The sequence below is a fragment of the Xyrauchen texanus genome, chromosome 39 (genome assembly GCF_025860055.1).
Source record: "Xyrauchen texanus isolate HMW12.3.18 chromosome 39, RBS_HiC_50CHRs, whole genome shotgun sequence".
Classification (NCBI taxonomy): Eukaryota; Metazoa; Chordata; class Actinopteri; order Cypriniformes; family Catostomidae; genus Xyrauchen; species Xyrauchen texanus.
Window position 1 is genome coordinate 920,352 of NC_068314.1, and position 23,696 is coordinate 944,047.

The 23,696-nt window shown below is 41.4% G+C and overlaps 1 protein-coding gene and 1 long non-coding RNA gene across 4 annotated transcripts in view; one reads left to right on the forward strand and one right to left on the reverse strand.

Moving 5' to 3' along the window:
* LOC127632447 (heterogeneous nuclear ribonucleoprotein L-like) overlaps positions 1–23,696 on the reverse strand; it is a 74,682-nt gene that overhangs the window by 12,490 nt on the left and 38,496 nt on the right. Inside the window, exons 3-12 of the mRNA XM_052111030.1 lie at positions 21,204–21,441; positions 20,711–20,796; positions 19,885–19,981; positions 19,714–19,786; positions 12,260–12,331; positions 11,130–11,344; positions 10,869–10,990; positions 2,412–2,613; positions 2,190–2,247; positions 2,008–2,106 (exon numbers count right to left, since the gene is read on the reverse strand). Of these exons, the coding sequence (XP_051966990.1) occupies positions 2,008–2,106; positions 2,190–2,247; positions 2,412–2,613; positions 10,869–10,990; positions 11,130–11,344; positions 12,260–12,331; positions 19,714–19,786; positions 19,885–19,981; positions 20,711–20,796; positions 21,204–21,441 (1,262 nt within the window). The remainder of the gene's footprint in view (positions 1–2,007; positions 2,107–2,189; positions 2,248–2,411; positions 2,614–10,868; positions 10,991–11,129; positions 11,345–12,259; positions 12,332–19,713; positions 19,787–19,884; positions 19,982–20,710; positions 20,797–21,203; positions 21,442–23,696) is intronic.
* On the forward strand, positions 16,544–17,679 carry LOC127632449 (uncharacterized). 3 transcript variants are annotated; one of them, XR_007969099.1, is made up of 4 exons: positions 16,544–16,630; positions 16,723–16,813; positions 17,090–17,180; positions 17,365–17,679. It is a non-coding gene; the product is annotated as an uncharacterized LOC127632449 (long non-coding RNA). The 3 variants fall into 3 exon arrangements; XR_007969101.1 differs by lacking the exon at positions 17,090–17,180; XR_007969100.1 differs by lacking the exon at positions 16,723–16,813.

Below are 23,696 nucleotides of genomic sequence, written 5' to 3' on the forward strand. Positions count from 1 at the left end.
AAGTGAGCGATAGACGGGGAACAAAATATAATATATGCAATACAACATCAGATGTATTGATTAAATTCATTGATTTGTTCATATTAAAAAGCTAAAATGCAACCGAATAATGATGAAAAATGAATAAAATATAATTAGTCAAATTTATGTTTTCATAATGCATTTAGTTAGAAGGTCCCCATTAAAACAGCCTTAGCTGAGAGATAATTATACAAAATTATATTATAACTGAAATATACCCAAATTAATCGATATAGGATCGAATCGAATTGAATTGAGAGCTTGTGAAGTGGTATCGAATTGTGAAATCTGTATCAATACCCAGCCCTACTAGAGGTAATGTTCATGTTCAGATATCTGTAATGTAAATAAAAACTAGTAAGAAATTCTTTAAGATGTCTTTAAAAAGTCTTAAGTTTATTGATATCTGTAATACTAAATAAAACATGTTGAAATTAGGGCTGTCTATTTAAAGGAATATTCCGGGTTCAATACGATTTAATCTCAGTCGACCGCTTTTGTGTCATAATGTTGATTAACACACACATTAATGTTGACTGGTTCCTCCTTTACTAAAAGCACAAATGTGTGTTCCAGTGACACTCTTCCAATGGAAGTCAATGGGGTTTAATCTGTAAACATTAAAATACTGTTTCAAAAGTATCGACACATAAACAATATGTGTGTTAACATGATTTTACTGTCATTAAATCACTTACTGACCACATCTGTGTGAAGATACAGACAATTATACAACTTTATTACCATGATGATGATGAACGCTGTAAACTTTACAGCTGAAATAATACACGAGTTTAACAGAAGAATTAATGGAAGTGCTTTTATACAATTATAATCTTCACATTTCTGTCTTTAAACCTCCAAAAATTGCCCCATTGACTTCCATTGTAAGAGTGTCACTGGAACACACATTTGTGCTTTTATTAAAGGAGGAACCAGCCAACATTAATTTGTGAGTTAATCAACATTATGATACAAATGCTGTCGATGAGATTAACTGTAATGTGCTAAAAGAAATAAACACAATTAATCACGGCCCCTGATTTTCCTATTATACAATCCATTCACTCTGAAGCTTCTGATCATCTGTTTTCATGACCCACATCAATAGGTGTAAGCGCGCCTCATTATGCCGATATGACATTGAATAGACGCTCCAAACGCGTCCGTCTGAGACACATGTACATAGAACGACAATTCTAAATAGCGTAGACGAAACGCAAGAATGTGAGAACTGGATACATCGATGAGCTCAACACAAAACATCTGCAGCTTGTTCAATCATATGAGAATAAAACAAACAATATTTCTTCAGTTTCTTTAAGACATCAATGTTTTATTCATCTGCCACAATAATAACATTTATTTCAAACTGAAGTTCAATCCGTAATATATATTTATTATAGGCCCTACATATTACATTCATGAATAAATACATTATTATTATTTATATGCATTATATTTATACGGGGCCTTTCTCAGCTAATAATGATGTATGTGATTCATTGAGATTAATTCGATTAATTAATCGGCACATCATATAATTAATTCCATTAAATATTTTAATTGATTGACAGCCCAATGAAATGAGCATTTTCACTAGTTGTAATTCAGTTACTGATTTCAGGAATGTAAATACTAGTAACAACATAATTTTTGATATATGATTATAAAAAAGTATTGTTCTAACTGATATGTATATTTAGAATTGTAACTAGTAAGAAATGAATTAGAGATATCTGTAATCGTGTTTGGAACAGCACTGAAATTCAACTAGAGAAAATACAGAAACAGATATCAGAAATTATGTTTTTACTAGTTGAAATTCCATTTTTGATGACAAGAATGAATGTTTATCCCTGTGTAAACCTAATTTCTGATGGGAAAAACGAGCACTTTCACTCATAGTACTTCCACATGCACATGATTAAATGTGTATAGAAACAGGTGTGTGTTGTGTGTGTGCAGGGGAGGTGTTTTGCTTACTGGGTATTCGGATCTGATAGTGATTGAGGATCGTCAGAACTTCAACAGCGTGAGTTTTACTGTCAAACTCCAGTAATCCAGAGATGGTTTTAGAACTCGCTACAGAAACAAACACAAGACACGTGTGTGATTACGCTACATAAAAACAGATAAACTGCTCGTGAAATATCCTCATGACTTACGTTTGGCGTCAAACACTTTGTATTTGATGAATCCCGGGACGTCGTGTTCTGTGCATAGCTGAAACACAAACAGAGTCAGAGTGACACGTCCAGCAGAGGGCAGACATCACTGATCAGTGTCATGAGTGTCACTGCAGCACTGACTGCAGGAATCCTTAAAGGGACTCTTCACAACAAACATGAACACTCTGTCATCATTGTGGATGTGTCAGTGTGACTCACTCGCTGCAGGTCGTCTTCAGTGATGCAGGGCGGGACGTTGTAGAAGTGCAGCACGCATGACGGAGGTTGGATGATGTTTTTGGAGGCCTGACCGGCGCTGGTGAAGCGATTGTTACGTGTCATGGCGAAGTCCTTGTAGCTGCTGGAACCATCCTCCAACTCAAACACCTGACTGGGGATCACAGCGTGCTGCTTCGACACACTGAACACACAAAGAGATTTCTCCTCACATGATGAAATCATTTACACTCAAACCCATATTTCATGTCATTTACGGGTGGGATGAAACAGTTTGCGTCAGTGACCATGTGTCTAATACAAAGAAAACTTCTGTTCCTGAAGTTTCCATTTCATTCATGTGTTTTCTAATGAGTGCTGATCCAGCGCTAGAATGAGTTATTTTGAATGTCTCGATAAGCGCTACTTGCAGCACACATCTCTTGTGCACACGGATCAGGGTCAGAAATGTAGGAGGCTCGAGGCAAAAATGCCACCAAATTCAAAATGTGGGGGCAAAAAAATGCCCTTGTAATGAATGCTTGTTTTGCTAACATCTGACAGTTCTGAATATTGTCCTGTTTAAAACACAATTACAGATATACAGTCTAATTCATTTCTAGCTAGTTTCAGCTGGATACTTCTTGCTAGAAAAAGTGATATATTTTTTTATATGAATAATTACATTGTTACTAATGCAAATGACAATTCCTGATGTCAACAACTGAATTACAACTAGTAAATATTCACATCTTTAAATATCTGTAATTTGCTTTTCAATAGTAGCAATGTTCATTTCAGATACACTGGCTTGTATATATACTTTGGAATAATGTACAGATTTTGATCTTATGGAAAGAAATTGGTATTTTATTCACCAAATCCCAGTACAGGGCATATTAGTACGCGTAGTGGGTCTGGCTGCAAACTCCTCCGCCGAATTCACAAGCCACAGGGCTAGGGAGGAAGGCATCCAGGGTTCACGGATGCGTGAACTAGCATGGGAAAGAAGCGCACATTTTCGCCTCATGGAGGGGAAAGGCGCTGTACACAAGCGGTATACCCGGCCAACTGTCCTGCAACCTTACCAGTTTGTACCAGAAAATGCACAGGATGAAACCGACTCAACCCAGAGACCAAAAAGTCTCGAAGGTATTGGGTGTTGCCCAGCCTGCTGCCCTACAGACTTCTGCTAGAGGGGTGCCACCGGCCAGTGCCCACAAGGATGCCAGACTCATCGTAGACTGTGATCGTATTCCCAAAGGGGTGGGCACGGCCTGGCCTTGTATGCCAGCACAATGCCATTCATGATCCAGTGGGCAAGCCTCTGTTTGGAGACAACATTCCCTTTCCACTGTCCGCCAAAGCAGACAAAGAGCTGCTCAAAGCATCTAGAGCTCTGCGTGCAATCCAAATAGGTGCGCAAATCATGCACCGGACACAGCAACGATAAGGCTGGGTCAGCTTCGCTTGCAGGCTCACACTTGACCCTTAAAGGGGTCGTGTGAACCTTGGGCAGATAGCCCGGTCGGGGTTTCAGGATCACGTGAGAATCTATCGGACTAAACTCCAGGCAAGTGTCGCTGAGAGAAAATGCTTGCAGGTCCCCAACCCTCTTGATGGAGGTGAGCGCAATCGGGAGGGCCATCTTTAAGAAGAGGGCTTTCAGTTTGACTGACTCTAGCGGCTCAAACGGGACTCTCTGAAGGCCCAGGACGACCATGGAGAGATCCCATGAGGGGAAGAGGCATGGTCTAGGAAGATTCAGCCTCTGAGGAACCTGATGATCAGGTCATTCTTCCTCAAGGACTTACTGTCCACTGCGTTGTGGTGCGCCACTATAGCAGCCACATACACCTTCAAGGTGGAGGGGGACAGTCTCCCCTCCAGCCTCTCCCACAGGAGGGTAAGCACTAAAATGACTGTGCATCTCCCTTGGGAAGAACACCAATTTGAGAACAAATGCCATTTTAGGGTAAATAGCTTGCTCGTAGAGGGAGCGTTAGCCACACATCAAATTTTGCATCTGACGTACATGGGGGTGGGGCCTCGCAGAGGGGGGGAGCAGGAAATGCCACCTCGAGGAGCCTCACTTTGTCCCGAGTTGACTGCGCTGAGGGGCACCTCGAAGAACTTACCTCGCTCCATATACCTGGCGTTGGGGACTGTCAGGAGGGCTTTTTGACCATCCTCGTAGCTCGTGACATCTGCATGGCTCACTTCAGCTTCGCTTGGTCGTGGGTGTGAGTGTGGTGCTGCTGGGCGTTCGAAGGCGGGGGGGGCGCATTCGTGGTGTCCAGGCCACAGGTGCTCTGTGTCTGGTTGACGTGATAACCTCGACGTTGTCGCCGAATAGGCCGATCTGGGAGATGGTCGGCTTGAGAAAGCGAACCTTGTCAGCGTCCCTCATGTCGACCAGATCCAGCCATAGGTGCCGCTCCTGGACATTGCCTACCCAAGTGTTGCGCCGTATCCTTCGTTACCCTGAGGGCGAGGTCTCTGGTTTCTGAGCGCAGCTTCTGTATCACATCGGGATCCGGTCTACCCACGTGCAGCTCTTTCAGTGCTTTGGCTTGGTGTATTTGCAGGAGGGCCATGGTATGCATGTATATGCAGAGGTGGCCTGTCCAGCCGCAATCAAGGGTAGTGAGAGCGGACAAACTGGGAAGTCTGGTTCGGGTAGAAAAAGGTGTCCTCCACAACCTCGTTAGTTTGGAGGGGGGAGGGGGGCTGTGAGTGGCGCCTCGAACCCAGGAACCAATCATCTAGCCGCGAGGGCTCAGGGGAGGGTGGAGGGTTCCAGTCCAACCCGACACTCGCAGAGGCCCTGGCAAGCATAGCGGTCAGCACTGCATCGGCCTCAGACTGGGCGGGCATACAGGAAGGTGGCAGACCAGTCGAATCCTTGGCGTGCGAAATCGGCAGTGCTCTACGATGTAGCAATCCAGGACTCATCCTGCTTGCAGTCAACAAAAGGGATGTGAAGCTGGCCGTGTGGCGAGCTGGTCTCATCTCGGAGCTTGACGGGGGTAAACAAGTGTGCTGGGGAATGGGAAGTCCACAGGGGTTTACCCAGCGAGACCACGCCCATTGAAATCCCCAAATCACCTCCAGCGCCAGCCAAGCCGTCCTCGAACCCATAGGTAGAAGGCGCAGCACGGAGGCAGCTGGAACGGCTTTCCCACGGAAGAAGGAAAAGGGCGACTTCAAGGTTGCCATGGTCATGTTCTCGCAATGAGAACATGAACCATCCACGAACGCTGCCTCAACGTGACCACTGCCCAGACACGTGAAGCAGCGCCTTTGTCCGTCGGAGGTGGAGAGATAGCGACCACATCCAGGAACTACACAAAGACGGAAAGGCATCCTTTAAAAAGACGCGTCTTTAAAAACACGTCAATGTGTTTTGCTCATTTTGTCAGGAATATATACTCTCTTAGTGCTGTCGAAGCGCTCAGGGGTGTACTCTGCACTGATCGTACAGAAAGAGAGAAAGCAGCTGGAATACTCCGTATATCCAACAGCATATGCTTCTTCATTTAGAGGTGAATGGACCGGCAGTGGGATTCAGCTCGCTGAAACACAACCGCTTGGCTCCAAAGAAAAAATCTGAATGAGTGGCCGCATTCCAGCTCCTTTTATACCCGTATGTCCGTGGGTGTGGCATGCAAATTCCACTCGCCAATTCACATTGGCCTTTTCTCAAAGATTGGAGGTGTTTGGGGCTCCCAAGAGGGATCCCTAGTGTCACTAAATCAACACAACGTCGAGTGAGTGACAGAAGGGGAACTTGTGCTACATGTCAAGTAAATGTATCTTGTTTTAAGAATGTTTAGATATATTATAAAACAAGACAAACACTCAGTAAAAAAAAGTGTATACATTTGAGTGCAACAAATGGTCAGCAAGAATGATTATTTATCAAAACAATACAAAATGATATGAAATGATCATTGCATAACCTAATTAATATTCATGAGTGTTGCTATTTGTGTCGGTCACAATTTATTTAGTGATAACAAACTGACTGCACATTACTCATTACCTGTTATATGATATCTAGTTTACTTGCTATTAAGTGTCACAAAAAATGGGAATATCACTCGCAGATTTGATGTGACGTTTGTCAAGTCCAGTGCTCATGTCAGTCTGAGAAATTGTTTCCGGTGTAAAAGCCCTTGAACATTTCACAAACAACAACTCAGAAAGCATCGCATCAAAGCTGCATTCACACGATCCCTTGAAGCTGCTGATCTTTATGAAATGCTCTTTTGAAGTGAATGTGAGATGCAAGTGGTGGATTATTCTGATGGATGACGGCAGACAGCCGAGTGAAAACATGCGGCCGTTCTTTTCATGTTAGCTGCTTAGTAACCGAGAGTGCTGAGTATCACATTAAATGTGTTCAGATTCCTTACAATTACAATGAATAAAAGAGATTTATTACAGCAGTAACATGCATTACACCAGCAAATACATGACATTACATGAATCACACCTATGTAATATAACCAGACAAATATCATTTAAATTAGGGCTGCACTATATTTTTGCATTGAGCACAAATTTATATTTGTATATATACAGTGGGTACGGAAAGTATTCAGACCCCCTTAATTTTTTCACTCTTTGTTATATTGCAGCCATTTTCAGGTCTCTCCAGAGATGCTCAATTGGGTTTAAGTCAGGGCTCTGGCTGGGCCATTCAAGAACAGTCACGGAGTTGTTGTGAAGCCACTTCTTCGTTATTTTAGCGGTGTGCTTAGGGTCATTGTCTTGTTGGAAGGTGAACCTTCGGCCCAGTCTGAGGTCCAGAGCACTCTGGAGAAGGTTTTCGTCCAGGATATCCCTGTACTTGGCCGCATTCATCTTTCCCTCGATTGCAACCAGTCGTCCTGTCCCTGCAGCTGAAAAACACCCCCACAGCATGATGCTGCCACCACCATGCTTCACTGTTGAGACTGTATTGGACAGGTGATGAGCAGTGCCTGGTTTTCTCCACACATACCGCTTGGAATTAAGGCCAAAAGTTCTATCTTGGTCTCATCAGACCAGAGAATCTTATTTATCACCATCTTGGAGTCCTTCAGGTGTTTTTTAGCAAACTCCATGTGGGCTTTCATGTGTCTTGCACTGAGGAGAGGCTTCCGTCGGGCCACTCTGCCATAAAGCCCCGACTGGTGGATGGCTGCAGTGATGGTTGACTTACTACAACTTTCTCCCATCTCCCGACTGCATCTCTGGAGCTCAGCCACAGTGATCTTTGGGTTCTTCTTTACCTCTCTCACCAAGGCTCTTCTCCCCCGATAGCTCAGTTTGGCCGGACGACCAGCTCTAGGAAGGGTTCTGGTCGTCCCAAACGTCTTCCATTTAAGGATTATGGAGGCCACTGTGCTCTTATGAACCTTAAGGGCAGCAGAAATGTTTTTTGTAACTTTGGCGAGATCTGTGCCTTGCCACAATTCTGTCTCTGAGCTCTTCAGGCAGTTCCTTTGACCTCATGATTCTCATTTACTCTGACATGCAATGTGAGCTGTAAGGTCTTATATAGACAGGTGTGTGGCTTTCCTAATCAAGTCCAATTAGTATAATCAAACACAGCTGGACTCAATTGAAGGTGTAGAACCATCTCAAGGATGATCAGAAGAAATGGACAGCACCTGAGTTAAATATATGAGTGTCACAACAAAGGGTCTGAATACTTAGGACCATGTGATATTTCAGTTTTTCTTTTTTTAATAAATGTCCAAAAATGTCAACAATTCTGTGTTTTTCTGTCAATATGGGGTGCTGTGTGTACAATAATGAGGAAAAAAAATTAATTTAAATGATTTTAGCAAATGGCTGCAATATAACAAAGAGTGAAAAATTTAAGGGGGTCTGAATACTTTCCATACCCACTGTACATATAGCAAGGGCTTGCATAAAAACAACACTGTTATTTATTGTTTGAATTTCATGACAAAATGTACATAAAGCAGAGATTGAAACTGTGTTTCTCCAAAAAATACTTCTGACTCAAATGATGGAGCGTGTCCCATTTGTGCATGTGCAGCTAATGGTAAAAAATTGTCTACATGCAATTTGGATCAAAAGTGAACTATGTGTGTGAATTCTTATGTGTGAGTCACTAGATGGTCTTTTTCCCACTAACTTCAGTAGATTTGGGTGGTGGGGGTTCCAAAGTTCTGCGATGTTCATCATAGGATTATCATATGCATATTACATTGTCAAAAAACTCTATCGTGCAGCCCAAAAAAATCTACATTTTACATAAAGCAATGAGCAATGAACTGATTAAAGGACTCATATGCAGTTCAGTTTATTTCACAGATTTTTTTTTTTTGTCTTTTGATGAAATTTTATTTTATTTAGTCAATATTTCATCTTGTGATATTACTTTTGTGTCAATTTTAATAAAATGGCATATAATTTTAGTCTACGAAAATAACATATTTCAGTTGTCAATAATGAGCAAAATGACAAAGATGTAAAACTGCAACAGGTAAACATTTTTCTGTATTAATTACAACCCTAATTCTGAAAAAGTTGGGACAGTATGACAAATGCTAATAAAAACAAAAAGGAGTGATTTATAAATTATATTCACCCTTTTCTATAAATATATATTCTGGACTCGCTCTCAACTTTAGTAATCCTTTGTTAGTCAACACGACTCGCTGCTACATCCACAGATGCAAGTTCAGACTTTACTATGGGTAAAGACTTTACACATCGGGGTCCTGATCATCCTGTCGGGTTTATTTTGTGATAACAACCGGCTGACTGTACATTATCTCTTATTTAATGTCCCATATATAGTATATGTTAGAGTGAGGTAATTCACCTGTAGTAACGTTCATTGTTCAGGTATCAACTGTATGTTTTAATTAAAATTGTTCAATCTTTTTTTCCCCGTCTTTGTTATCATTGACACTGAGACTAAAACTAGGCATCCACCAATCTGATACCTAGATCGGTATCGGCTCCGATACTAAAGGTTTTAGAGTGATCGAGTATCGGTCCGACAAGCCCGATCCAAATCCAGTACCGTGTGTTAGTCATGTTCATTACTGCCAAGCTCCAAAAAGGACATAAAAGGACCATAAAAACACAAAGTAGTTCATATGACTCGTGCATTTTATTCAAAGCCACTTGAAGACGTGCACCAGCGCGTTATTGAATGGCGCTGCTCTGTTTACACACACACACACACACACACACACACACACACACACACACACACACACACACACGGCTATTAATTGTTACAGTAGTGCGCAATATTTGAGCGCTACTCACGAACAACATCTCAGATGTAGATCCTCAATACTTCGGTTCACATATAATATGCATTTAGAACGGCACCGGACGAGCATTTTACCAGAATGTGAATAAGAAGTGAATTAAACTACTGTGAACTACAAACAGACACATACAGGATGTCCTGGAGACTTCAGAATGTCAAAATAAAAGCGTGAGGAGTTAAAAGTGAATGATTGAAATATATTACTGTTGTATTTAAAATTAAAAGTCAATATAATAATATTAATAACAATTTATTATTATTATTGTCATCATTACTATTTGTTTACTATTTATAATAATATTTAAGTTGAATGGGTTCCAAAAAATAACTGTGTGAATGAAAAGTGAGCTGATATCTTACAATTAAATTGAACAAAAAAGATCTGAATCCTTTAAAGTCCAGTTGAAACATAAACATTTTTTATAAAGAAAGGCAAAAATAAAGTACTGTTTTTTTTCTACTGGAATTCCTGTTCATTTGCTTCTACATTATCCGGTGCAATAGTTAATAATAAGTGTTTATTAATAATCTATACATTTATATTGAAATAATGTGTGTTACAGGCTTGTGTTTCTTTACATATTAAAGAGTACGCCCAATGACTTCCACACAATAATGTAAAGATATTCTAAACTGATTATGCAAAACAACAACAACACTGGTATCGGATCGGGATCGGCCGAAACTGAGTTTTCCGGTCTCGGAAGAGAAAAAGTGTTATCGGTGCATCCCTCAATAAAACTGCTTTCCCCAAAGCCACTTATGGGGTTTGTGCCATAAACATTCACAACATTCACTCTCTCTCTGTCTCTTACAGACTGTTATTTGCTGCTGTGCCTTTAAGACTTTACATGTGAAATGAACAACAGGGTGCACTGTCAATAACGCTTAAACTGCTGCATCCTTTAATACACATCATATTGTGAGATGTTCATAAAACAATCAGTGCCACTCTGTTCACTTCAGACGGAAATGATCTTGTTCAAAAGTTGCACAAGTTGAAAACAGGTTGTTTTAACAGTTTAGTTTTAATAAATGCACTTATTTTCTTACTGGGATTCGAACAGTTCTGATGTTTCTGAACAGCATCAAAGGAAAATGTAATTCCTCACGACATGAACTCTTTAGTGTGTGAGTGAGTGTTTTCTCACCAGACGTTGAGTCGTTTACTGAAGATCTTGATGCTGTTGAGGTGTGTGATCGCTCGGTCCACCGCATACTCATCCCCCATCTCCACCAGAGCTGTACCTGGAACACTCTTCATAAACTTCACCTGCACACACACACAATAACACTGTTTATATTTAGATGATAACTAAACGTCACTCGCTAAATTAAATTACTGTAACCTTTTCTTATAAAATAGTGTATACTAGTAAGCCGTATGCTAGTGTTCACTTCAGAGTGTTCACCTTCTCGATGTTGCCGTAGAGACAGAAGAGGTTGAAGATGCGAGTGCAGTTCATCTTAGTGGTGTGGAGGCCGCTCACCATGGCAACAGAGCTGGAGGTGTGGCTCATGTATGATGATGTCTGAGGCAGCGGATATGCCACCACCTCGGGCACGTCATGAGAGCTGCGCTTGAAACGGGTGTTACTGGGCAGAGGCAGCAGGGGGCAGTGAGACCCTACACACACACACACACACACACACACACACACACACACACACACACACACACAGACAGACAGACAGTAGTTAACTACATAATCAAATGAGCACAAGTCTATTATTACGTTAGTAGTAGAAACTAAAGATGGTGGGATACATGCTGTTTTCACACAGATGCTCAAGATATCAGGATATTCTTTTGTTATTTTAGCATTTCAGTACAAACTGTATTATGAGTACAGAGAAATGAGTGAGATTTGTGTTTGATATATGACTGGATGGGAATTATGTGACCATCAGTACAAAGAGTTGACACGACACTCATTTACTCACATTTACAGTAATTGGTGCACAATTTCCTCTTTGTAATTCATTTAGTTTTTATTTTCATTTTCTTTCCAGTAAAGGTTCATTTGTGAACTAACAATGAACAGTATTTTGAACAACAGCATTGATTAATAGAACAAAAACCCAATAGTTAATTCACGTTAGTTATGCAGAATTAAACTAATGTTAACATGAACACATTTATATAAAATAAAAAATGTATTCGTAAATGTTTCAAATCAACATTAACAAATGCAGTAAAAGTGTTATAAATGTTATTTCTTACTTATTTTACTTTCCTTGTTGTAAATTGATTGAATATTGTACATTTTTATTATAATTCTATTGTTACTGGCAATATATTTAATTTTAATATTATTTGTTTATGTTTTTATGTTTTATTTAATGTTTAATTTACTGTTTTATTTCGATTTTTCTTGTCAGCTTTTGTTGTGTGTATTGTTGCTTTGGCAACACTGTATTTAAGCACAATCATGCCAATAAAGTACTTCAAATTAAATTAAATTCAGAAAGTGTGTATTCTTGTCTGATGCTCCTGTAGTGTGAGTTAATCACACACACACACAGAGAGTTTGACACTGACCGTAGGCGCTGTCGCTGTAAGAGGACGGGTGTTCACCCAGTATAGCCTGACGCTGTCGTCCTTTACCACGCTCTACACAAACACAGTCAACACACACAGACACACACACACACACACACACACACACACACACACAGACACACACACACACACACACACACAGACACACACACACATGCAGACACAGACACACACACACACACATGCAGCACACACACACACACATGCAGACACACACACACACATGCAGACACACACACACACACACAGACACACACGAATACACACAGACACACACACACACACACACACACACACACACACACACACACACACAGACACACAGAGAGAGAGAGTGTATAAACACTTACACTTATAAAAAAACATTCAATATATGCACAAACAGACACACCTGATAAAGGTGTGATCTCATGAAAACATCTGAAAATAAGAAATTACATTTTGCTATGACCACTGAGATGGTTTTGCGTTCATTGAAGAGCAATTCTCCCCATATGCTCAATTATTATTTACTGCTTACTATCATACAAGTATTTTTTGTCATTTAAATCAGCAGCAATTATAAGTCAGTACTTTAAAATGTAAACAATGGCTAATTATTTTTACATAAGATATATATTTGTATTATTTTCATATCAATAATGAGAATGAGAGTTTTTAGCGTTACAGTAATAATGTGCAATACAACACATCTTAAAATATAGGCTTTGTTTTCTTAATGCAAAATATAATTTCTTTTGATTGTGGGCTGTGCAAATGCTCACAGACACTCCAGTGCAACGTCACATTTCAAAACTACACTAAACAACAGTGAAAGAGGAAGATACGCCTTTAAATATCACAGAACAGTTCAGAAATGCTCTTTCATAGATCAGGAGACACAGATGTTTCTCCTAAATTAGCCACAGAGAGTCGTTGCATACAGTCCGAGTGTGGATAGAACGAATGTTCAGATCATTGCTCTTGGCACAATGTGATGAGACAAGTTCATACTGAGATCTCTGAGCAGTTTGAGACGCTGTTCGCTCTCTTCTGAAGACACGTGAGATTACTGCCGTCTGGAGAAAGGGTTAGGACACACGTCTCCACTCACTCTCTCATTACCTGATTCTCTCAGATTCATGCACACAATCAGACATCATCAGGTTTTAATGAAAGCTACGATATCATCTGTTTTTATTTATCTGTGTCCGTTGCACTTCAAGAGTTGTGTGGATTGTAATGGACGTTCACGTCTTTGTCTCTCAGCAGGCCTGCGGGGACTCGAGCGCAGCGATGCTAATGGCTACAACACAGAGTCACAGAGTCATGTGACAAAACAACATGGTGCCAGATCATTTACAACGTAAACTACAGACAAGTGTAGATATCCTGTGTTGTGTTAGTTCCTCAAAATCGTAGTGCAGTAATATTCTGTTATAGCATGTAGAGCAGCTTTGCAACATTTGACGCATTATGTGTAAAACTATGGACTGAGACACTGATTACTTCATCACGTATCTAATTACTTTCAAGCTGCTTTCATGACACTTGACAGAAACGTTGTTGTTTTTTGCTCGAATTCCAAATAACGTCTATATTTCCTTCTTGGTCACGTCGCAGGCGAGTCACACGCTCAACATCACTAAAGGTCAATTCATGCTAATTATATTGAATTAATCACGCATATTAATATATGAAGCAGGTGTGGCTCCATCCGCAACCTCTTCCTTGTCAATCATCTTCTTCAAAGGTGAAGAACGACACACAGGTCTGCTGGTGTTTTGTTGGATCAGTGTGAACACGACAGTATAAATACAACAGCCAACATTAGATTGTCTGAAGTGTTGGCATCTGTTGGGGCAGTGAGACCTGGCCTTAAGAATGACTCATCAGGGGCCGTACACCAGAAACATTATTTATGCTTTGAACTGGACATTAATAACACTAGTTTAGGTAAGGAATAATTGACGACGGGCCGTTGAATTATTAGAAAAATAATGCACACCCGGGGTGGTAATGCGGTCACGACGCAAAGCGGAGTGGCCGTTACACCTCGGTGTGCATTATTTTCTAATAATTCAACGCCCGGAGTCAATTATTCGCTTATACTACAGTTACCACACCTCGAAACATTGTTCAGATGATGTGATTCTAGACGTTTGTCAAGTTTTTGTCATTAAAACGCTCTTGTATGTAGGACTAATTTCTTACGCATCTAATCCCATGCCTCCGTTGCTAATTCCAAAACGTCATTTTAGAGTTAGTAACGGAGGTTTGAGCCACTGACAGCAGACTAATGCAGTTATTAGTGTAGTTATTAGAGAGACAGAGGTTGCAATAATGAGACAGAAAATCATGATGCGTCATATTATTTAATTTATTTATTAATTCATACGTTATAATTCACTCGTTAATTCGAACGAATTTATTTATTAAAATTAAACTGCACGTTAAACACACTGACAGCCCAAGCTGTTGTTTTTTGGTGTTTTCTTCATGTTTTTCAGCCCTCGAGTCGGTCTAGCTGTTCTTCGCTGATTGTTTTATGTCTTTTGTTGTTGCCGGCTGCCTTTGATGTCCTCTTCCGTTTATTTGTTTTTTCATCTGAGCTATCCAATACTGCGGTCGCCCAGTTGTTAAAATGTTTATGTTCACCATAAATATAAAAATTTACTTCCGGAAAATCAAAATAGTCTGTCATTTTTTTTCCTCTTGAAGTTGAAGTGGATTTGTCGCTGTCACTTCTTGTTGTGAATTGTATCCTATTTTCCGTTATTACAGTTGACTATGCGAAGTGATATGGAACTGTAATGCGGTCAAGACCTGCCTGGAACTACTTTAGCCGTGCGTTTCCCTGAAAATAATTGCACACCTTAGAATGTTCTCAACCAATCAGAATCAAGCATTCAACAGCCCTGTAGTATAAAAATGTATAACACATGTACTCACAAGGTCATTAACTCAACTGTAAGTCAGTAACTGTAATCGGACGACTGAAAAATGTGCAATATTTAAAATGCAAAACACGTACTAAAAAAGTTATTAGATTACAGTAACTAATTACTTGGTATTTAGATTACACTACCTCAAACCTTTAAATCATAAGACGCTCAATGAGACAACAATAGTGCTGGGAATTGATTTTATTATCCTCGTGAGACTCTGCTTCCACATGTGTTTTGGCTTCCTTTAGGCTATTTTAAACACAACTGATCTCAGTTCAGGAGGCTTTAGGCTGTCATTAAAGGTTAACCTTTCAGCGCACAGAGTCATGTGACAAAACAACATGGTGCCAACATCAGCCGAGTTTGTCTTTCGGAGAAAGAGCAGCAAAACTACCAGCTTAAGTTTCACATTGAAACATGTTTGAATCAAAAGTTTGAGTCGCTAGTTTAATCTGAAATGCCATTTTTAAAATCACATCGATTTATCAAGAAACGCACACTGTTAAATCACAATAGGACTAACTCTCCATAAATATCCTATATTCACTGAACATTATCACATTGAGAATAAATGAGTTCATCCAGAAACTGATAAATGTGTCTTTCAGAGGCTTTATATGGAGTTAGGATGAAAATAAAGTGCATTTCAAACTGTTCTGAGACCAGTGCAGACAGACAGCACACTGCAGGTTAAGTCATGCCCTAAATAGGGAGCAAGGGAGTATCCTATAGCTCTCCTATAACTGTTCTGAGACCAGTACAGACAGACAGCACACTGGAGGTTAAGTCATGCCCTAAATAGGGAGCAAGGGAGTATCCTATAGCTCTCCTATAACTGTTCTGAGACCAGTACAGACAGACAGCACACTGGAGGTTAAGTCATACTCTAAATAGGGAGCAAGGGAGTATCCCATAGCTCTCCTATAACTGTTCTGAGATCAGTGCAGACAGACAGCACACTGAAGGTTAAGTCATGCACTAAATAGGGAGCAAGGGAGCATCCTATAGCTCTCTATAACTGTTCTGAGACCAGTGCAGACAGACAGCACACTGCAGGTTAAGTCATGCCCTAAATAGGGAGCAAGGGAGTATCCTATAGCTCTCCTATAACTGTTCTGAGACCAGTACAGACAGACAGCACACTGGAGGTTAAGTCATACTCTAAATAGGGAGCAAGGGAGTATCCTATAGCTCTCCTATAACTGTTCTGAGATCAGTGCAGACAGACAGCACACTGAAGGTTAAGTCATGCACTAAATAGGGAGCAAGGGAGTATCCTATAGCTCTCCTATAACTGTTCTGAGACCAGTACAGACAGACAGCACACTGGAGGTTAAGTCATGCACTAAATAGGGAGCAAGGGAGCATCCTATAACTCTCTATAACTGTTCTGAGACCAGTGCAGACAGACAGCACACTGGAGGTTAAGTCATGCACTAAATAGGGAGCAAGGGAGTATCCTATAGCTCTCCTATAACTGTTCTGAGATCAGTGCAGACAGACAGCACACTGGAGGTTAAGTCATGCACTAAATAGGGAGCAAGGGAGCATCCTATAACTCTCTATAACTGTTCTGAGACCAGTGCAGACAGACAGCACACTGGAGGTTAAGTCATGCACTAAATAGGGAGCAAGGGAGTATCCTATAGCTCTCCTATAACTGTTCTGAGATCAGTGCAGACAGACAGCACACTGGAGGTTAAGTCATGCACTAAATAGGGAGCAAGGGAGCATCCTATATCTCTCCTATAACTGTTCTGAGACCAGTGCAGACAGACAGCACACTGGAGGTTAAGTCATGCCCTAAATAGGGAGCAAGGGAGTATCCTATAGCTCTCCTATAACTGTTCTGAGACCAGTACAGACAGACAGCACACTGGAGGTTAAGTCATGCACTAAATAGGGAGCAAGGGAGCATCCTATAACTCTCTATAACTGTTCTGAGACCAGTGCAGACAGACAGCACACTGGAGGTTAAGTCATGCACTAAATAGGGAGCAAGGGAGCATCCTATAGCTCTCCTATAACTGTTCTGAGACCAGTACAGACAGACAGCACACTGGAGGTTAAGTCATACTCTAAATAGGGAGCAAGGGAGCATCCTATAGCTCTCCTATAACTGTTCTGAGACCAGTACAGACAGACAACACACTGGAGGTTAAGTCATGCACTAAATAGGGAGCAAGGGAGCATCCTATAACTCTCTATAACTGTTCTGAGACCAGTGCAGACAGACAGCACACTGGAGGTTAAGTCATGCACTAAATAGGGAGCAAGGGAGCATCCTATAACTCTCTATAACTGTTCTGAGACCAGTGCAGACAGACAGCACACTGGAGGTTAAGTCATGCACTAAATAGGGAGCAAGGGAGCATCCTATAACTCTCTATAACTGTTCTGAGACCAGTGCAGACAGACAGCACACTGGAGGTTAAGTCATGCACTAAATAGGGAGCAAGGGAGCATCCTATAGCTCTCCTATAACTGTTCTGAGACCAGTACAGACAGACAGCACACTGGAGGTTAAGTCATGCACTAAATAGGGAGCAAGGGAGCATCCTATAGCTCTCTATAACTGTTCTGAGACCAGTGCAGACAGACAGCACACTGGAGGTTAAGTCATGCACTAAATAGGGAGCAAGGGAGCATCCTATAGCTCTCCTATAACTGTTCTGAGACCAGTGCAGACAGACAGCACACTGGAGGTTAAGTCATACTCTAAATAGGGAGCAAGGGAGCATCCTATAGCTCTCTATAACTGTTCTGAGATCAGTGCAGACAGACAGCACACTGGAGGTTAAGTCATGCACTAAATAGGGAGCAAGGGAGCATCCTATAGCTCTCCTATAACTGTTCTGAGACCAGTACAGACAGACAGCACACTGGAGGTTAAGTCATGCACTAAATAGGGAGCAAGGGAGCATCCTATAGCTCTCTATAACTGTTCTGAGACCAGTGCAGACAGACAGCACACTGGAGGTTAAGTCATGCACTAAATAGGGAGCAAGGGAGCATCCTATAGCTCTCTATAACTGTTCTGAGACCAGTGCAGACAGACAACACACTGGAGGTTAAGTCATGCACTAAATAGGGAGCAAGGGTGCATCCTATAGCTCTCCTATAACTGTTCTGAGACCAGTGCAGACAGACAGCACACAGGAGGTTAAGTCATGCACTAAATAGGGAGCAAGGGAGCATCCTATATCTCTCCTATAACTGTTCTGAGACCAGTGCAGACAGACAGCACACTGGAGGTTAAGTCATACTCTAAATAGGGAGCAAGGGAGCATCCTATAGCTCTCTATAACTGTTCTGAGACCAGTGCAGACAGACAGCACACTGGAGGTTAAGTCATGCACTAAATAGGGAGCAAGGGAGCATCCTATATCTCTCCTATAACTGTTCTGAGACCAGTGCAGACAGACAGCACACTGGAGGTTAAGTCATACTCTAAATAGGGAGCAAGGGAGCATCCTATAACTCTCTATAACTGTTCTGAGACCAGTGCAGACAGACAGCACACTGGAGGTTAAGTCATGCACTAAATAGGGAGCAAGGGAGCATCCTATAGCAAATAAAAGTTCAGTTTCAGGCTGCAGATGATGTTTGGACACTCAATGATCATCAGTTCATAGATTCAACATTTATAATGGATCATTTTATCTGAACATGATTGACAGTAATTGGATGATGCTGGACATTACTTTCCATCTGAATTAATTATGATCATTTATTATGTCTGTAACGTCTCATGAATAATCAACACTCCTGCAAACATCATAAACTGTTTGATTAAATACAAATCTGACTTTCAACAGCTTGGTCTTATTTAAAATTTGACAACTTAGAAAACTTTCTCTTCAAATAATTTTTTACATTATTATTAGGTGTCACTAGTTACAAATCAATTAAGGAAATGAAAAATGCACACAGCAGCCATGCTCAAGTCTCTTGCATGTTCACACGAGGACTATGTATCACACGCATGTCAGTTATTCTGCCTTTAAGTCCTTTTTAGAGCTTGAAAGTTTGGACCCCATTAACTTGCACTGTACGGACCAAAACACCTCATATCTCCATCCAAATATCTTCATTTGTGTTCAGCAGAAGATGCAACATCATACGAGTTTGAGACGACATGAGAGTGAGTAAATGATGGGAGAATGATCATTTATGGGTGAACTAAGCCTTTAAGAGGAACGTCCAAGACAGATGCTACTTAAAGAAGGGAAATGTGACACTTTCAAAACATTCATCTGTTTGTTTCAACGGTCCGACGTGTCAACTTCTGACTCCACCAATGACATGCGTTTCAGCGGGACTATCTGTGTGTTCAACCAATGTTCGGGAAACATTTCCATTTGATGTCACAGAAATTACACACTTCACCTTTAAACAAACTACAAACTCCATCAAGTCTCCTGAGCTATAAAAGAGCAATGTCTGAGCATTAGCATCTTCCTCTGAGAACACACACACAGTAGGGTACAGTGAGGGTTGTGTTACCTCGTCGCAGCAGGAATGGTTTGGTGTAGTCCCAGCTGTCGTTGTCGTTTCGGATGACGTTGAGTCGTGAGGGCTAGAATGAGAGAGCACAACGCCACTGCATGTGTGTTAGCTCCAGCGCAGTGTGTGTGAGTATGAGTGTGTGTGTGTGTGTGAACGCTGCACATTTACCCGAGCGTATTCGATTTTCAGCGTGCAGCAGCCGGCATAGATATCGGCGCCGTTCAGAGCGGCTTTGGCCTTCTGTGCGTTCTGAATGGATTCAAACGTGCCGAAGGTCAAGGATAAATCTCACCGCTGACACACTTTAAAACACACTTTTTAGAAATGAAAGGTCAGCAAAATGCAAATCTGAAATATAACTTGAAAACAGCTCAATAAGACAAAGAGACCGTGTTTGCAATTCATACACAGTGAGTTCACTGACACATTAAAGCAGATGTGATAGTTTTGATGTTGAAACACTTCCTCATACATGTACACAACAGTAATCCATCGATAGTTTGACTGATCAAAACACTTGAACATACAGACAATCACAAGGATGACAGATGTCTCTGTGAATAACTTCCTGTTGTCAATATCACATGTTGTCGCTGTGTGTTGCCTGGATACGGATATATTTAATGTGCAGTGACCTAGCAACCACATAGCAATACTCTACCAGCCACCCAGAACACACTAGCAACCACACAGCTGTGCGTACGCATGCCCAGATCCCAATCAGGCTAATCAGCCGAGAAAAGGGATAAATGCAGCGGGACTCAGCAGGCAGTTCGGTAGAGGAGAACCACATGCAGCTGCCTTCATCCCTCTCCTCGGCTGATTAGTCCAATTGGGGGCCAGGCATGCGTACTCACAGCTGTGTGGTTGCTAGTGTGTTCTGGGAGGCTGGTAGAGTATTGCTATGTGGTTCCTAGGGTGTTATATCTGGTTGCTAGGGAGTGGCTAGGCAGATGCTAAGGTGTTACAGAGACATGTCACACAGGAAGGATATTCCACCATGGCTTGGATCCCGTTCCTCTTGAAGATGACGATCCGCAGCACACTTCCAATCGGATTACAGACGGTGTACAAAACATCCTGCAGAAGATAAAGAGAGTTTGAGATGGTACAGTTGATATGCTGACATAAAGATCCTGAGGGCAGTGTTTTAAAGAGGCTGTGTTAACCTAAAAGGAGTTCAACTTTGAAAAACGTTTCTCGAGAGCCCAGTGTTTTGCTGTTTTGGAATGCAACACATCCTGAGTGAACGGCCCCTCAGGCAGCACCGTTTTCTGTGTACTGTGCACAGAAACTATGGTGCCTTAAAAAGCTGTCTATTGGAAGGTTTGGAAAAACATAAGAGTAAATGATGACAGAACTTCCTTCCAGACTCATCTGTGACATTAGTGTGTGCTTTCGGTTTATATGAAGTGGGTTATAGCTGTTGTACAGTGATGTTGTGGGTCTGGTTGCCATGGTGATGAGATACAGTAGCTCATGGTTACCGTGGTGATGGGATAGAGTGGGTTCTGGATGGAGAGCAGCAGCACTTTGTTCCCGCTGTTGGGGTCATCTGCGTTGGTGGGCCGCGTGATGCGTTTGCTGGTGGAGTAGTTGAAGTACGCCTGCTGACCGGCGATGTAGACAGCCTCCTGAGAGCCGCACGCCACGCACCGATCAGCGTTCTGAACGTCCTTGAACTCCACCAGTGCCTGACGCTTGAACGGCATCATCATCACATAACTGCAGCAGAGACAAAGAGAGAAGTTACGCCACACATCACGCTGCTTTACACAATTTGTTTGGAAACACCAGCAGTATTTGGGAAGTTGTTTTGAAACAGGAGTTTGTCAAACCACAAGCTGCTCAAAATGTGCAGTTCAGCTACAGTCAAGAGACACTACCGAAGTAGTTATTTACCCCACAACTTCTGGAAGATTCTCATGAAACCTGTCAAGAAAATGTCCTGGTCCTATTTTATTCCAAAAAATTGAAGGAAACAAAAAAATTTATTCTATTCAGGGACATAAGATTTTTTTTTTTTGTAACATTATTATCAATACACTTTAATAAAGATAATGAAATAATGCACAATCATCCGGTTGTTATCACAAAATAAACCCGACAGGATGATCAGGACCCCGATGTGAAGCGGACACTCTTGCATCATCCTGAAGGGATTTATTCTGTTATAACAACCATCTGACTGTAAATTATCCTGCTTATTAAATGACTACTAATAAATAAATGCAAAATATTTATTTGAGTTGAAATTATTTTATTAGTTTACTTAGCACAGTGATCCGAGAAGCAGGAAAGATGACTCGCAGAATCCGGATGAGCGGTCTGATATGTGGATGTGTGGTTGTTACTGAGAAATATCAGAACACTAGATGGCGCCATTGACCAGTCAGGATCCAGTATTACAGAGAGACGTGTAATAAGCACATTTTACTACCCAATTCTCATTACCGACACAAAAATAGATGGTTACTATGACATTTTCATTACCACAATGTGGAAAATGATGGATTGTTTCAGTTGTAAAGTATTTATACATCATAGTAGTATACTCTTGGTACTGTCTTTAATTTTTGCTTATTTTAATTGAAAAATTATTAGACAACAGCATCTTGTTTATTGTGATAGAATTAAAAAAAAGACTGTTACAGTAATGAGAATTGGACATTTAAATGTGCTTAAGTATCCTGAAAATAATGTTAAAATGCAAAAAAATCTTAATGGTCCTAAATTTTGTGATGGAAAAATACCATTTATTCTCTCCCAATCCCGATCCGATACATTAACTATCACTATCGGCCGATCCCGATCCGATACATTAACTACCACTATCAGCCGATCCTGATCTGATACATGGACTATCACTATCGGCCGATCCCGATCCGATACATGAACTAACACTAACGGCTGATCCCGATCCGATACATGAACTATCACTATCGGCCGATCCCGATCCGATACCTGAACTATCACTATCGGCCGATCCCGATCCAATACATGAACTATCACTATCGTCTGATCCCGATCCGATACATGAACTATCACTATCGGCCGATCCCGATCCGATACATGAACTATCACTATCGTCTGATACCGATCCGATACATGAACTATCACTATCGGCCGATCCCGATCCGATACATGAACTATCACTATCGTCTGATCCCGATCCGATACATGAACTATCACTATCATCTGATCCCGATCCGATACCTGAACTATCACTATCGGCCGATCCTGATCCGATACATGAACTATCACTATCGTCTGATCCCGATCCGATACATGAACTATCACTATCGGCCGATCCCGATCCGATACATGAACTATCACTATCATCTGATCCCGATCCGATACATGAACTATCACTATCGGCCGATCCCGATCCGATACATGAACTATCACTATCGGCCGATTCCCGATCCGATACCTGAACTATCACTATCGTCTGATCCCGATCCGATACATGAACTATCACTATCGGCCGATCCCGATCCGATACATGAACTATCACTATCGTCTGATACCGATCCGATACATGAACTATCACTATCGGCCGATCCTGATCCGATACATGAACTATCACTATCGGCCGATCCCGATCCGATACATGAACTATCACTATCGTCTGATCCTGATCCGATACATGAACTATCACTATCGTCTGATCCCGATCCGATACATGAACTATCACTATCGGCCGATCCCGATCCGATACATGGACTATCAATACCGGCTGATCCTGATCCGATACATGAACTATCACTATCAGCCAATCCCGATCCGATACCTGAACTAGAACATCTATAATTCACTGTGTGGAACTGATTGGGAGTACTCTTTGTGTAAAGACACAAAAACATCGGGGCCAGGGCGTGACTCCAGTCAGGTCTCCTTAGCAACCAAATTGGGCTGGTTGCTAGGGAGGGTAGAGTCACATGGGGTAACCTCCTCGTGGTCACTATAATGTGGTTCTC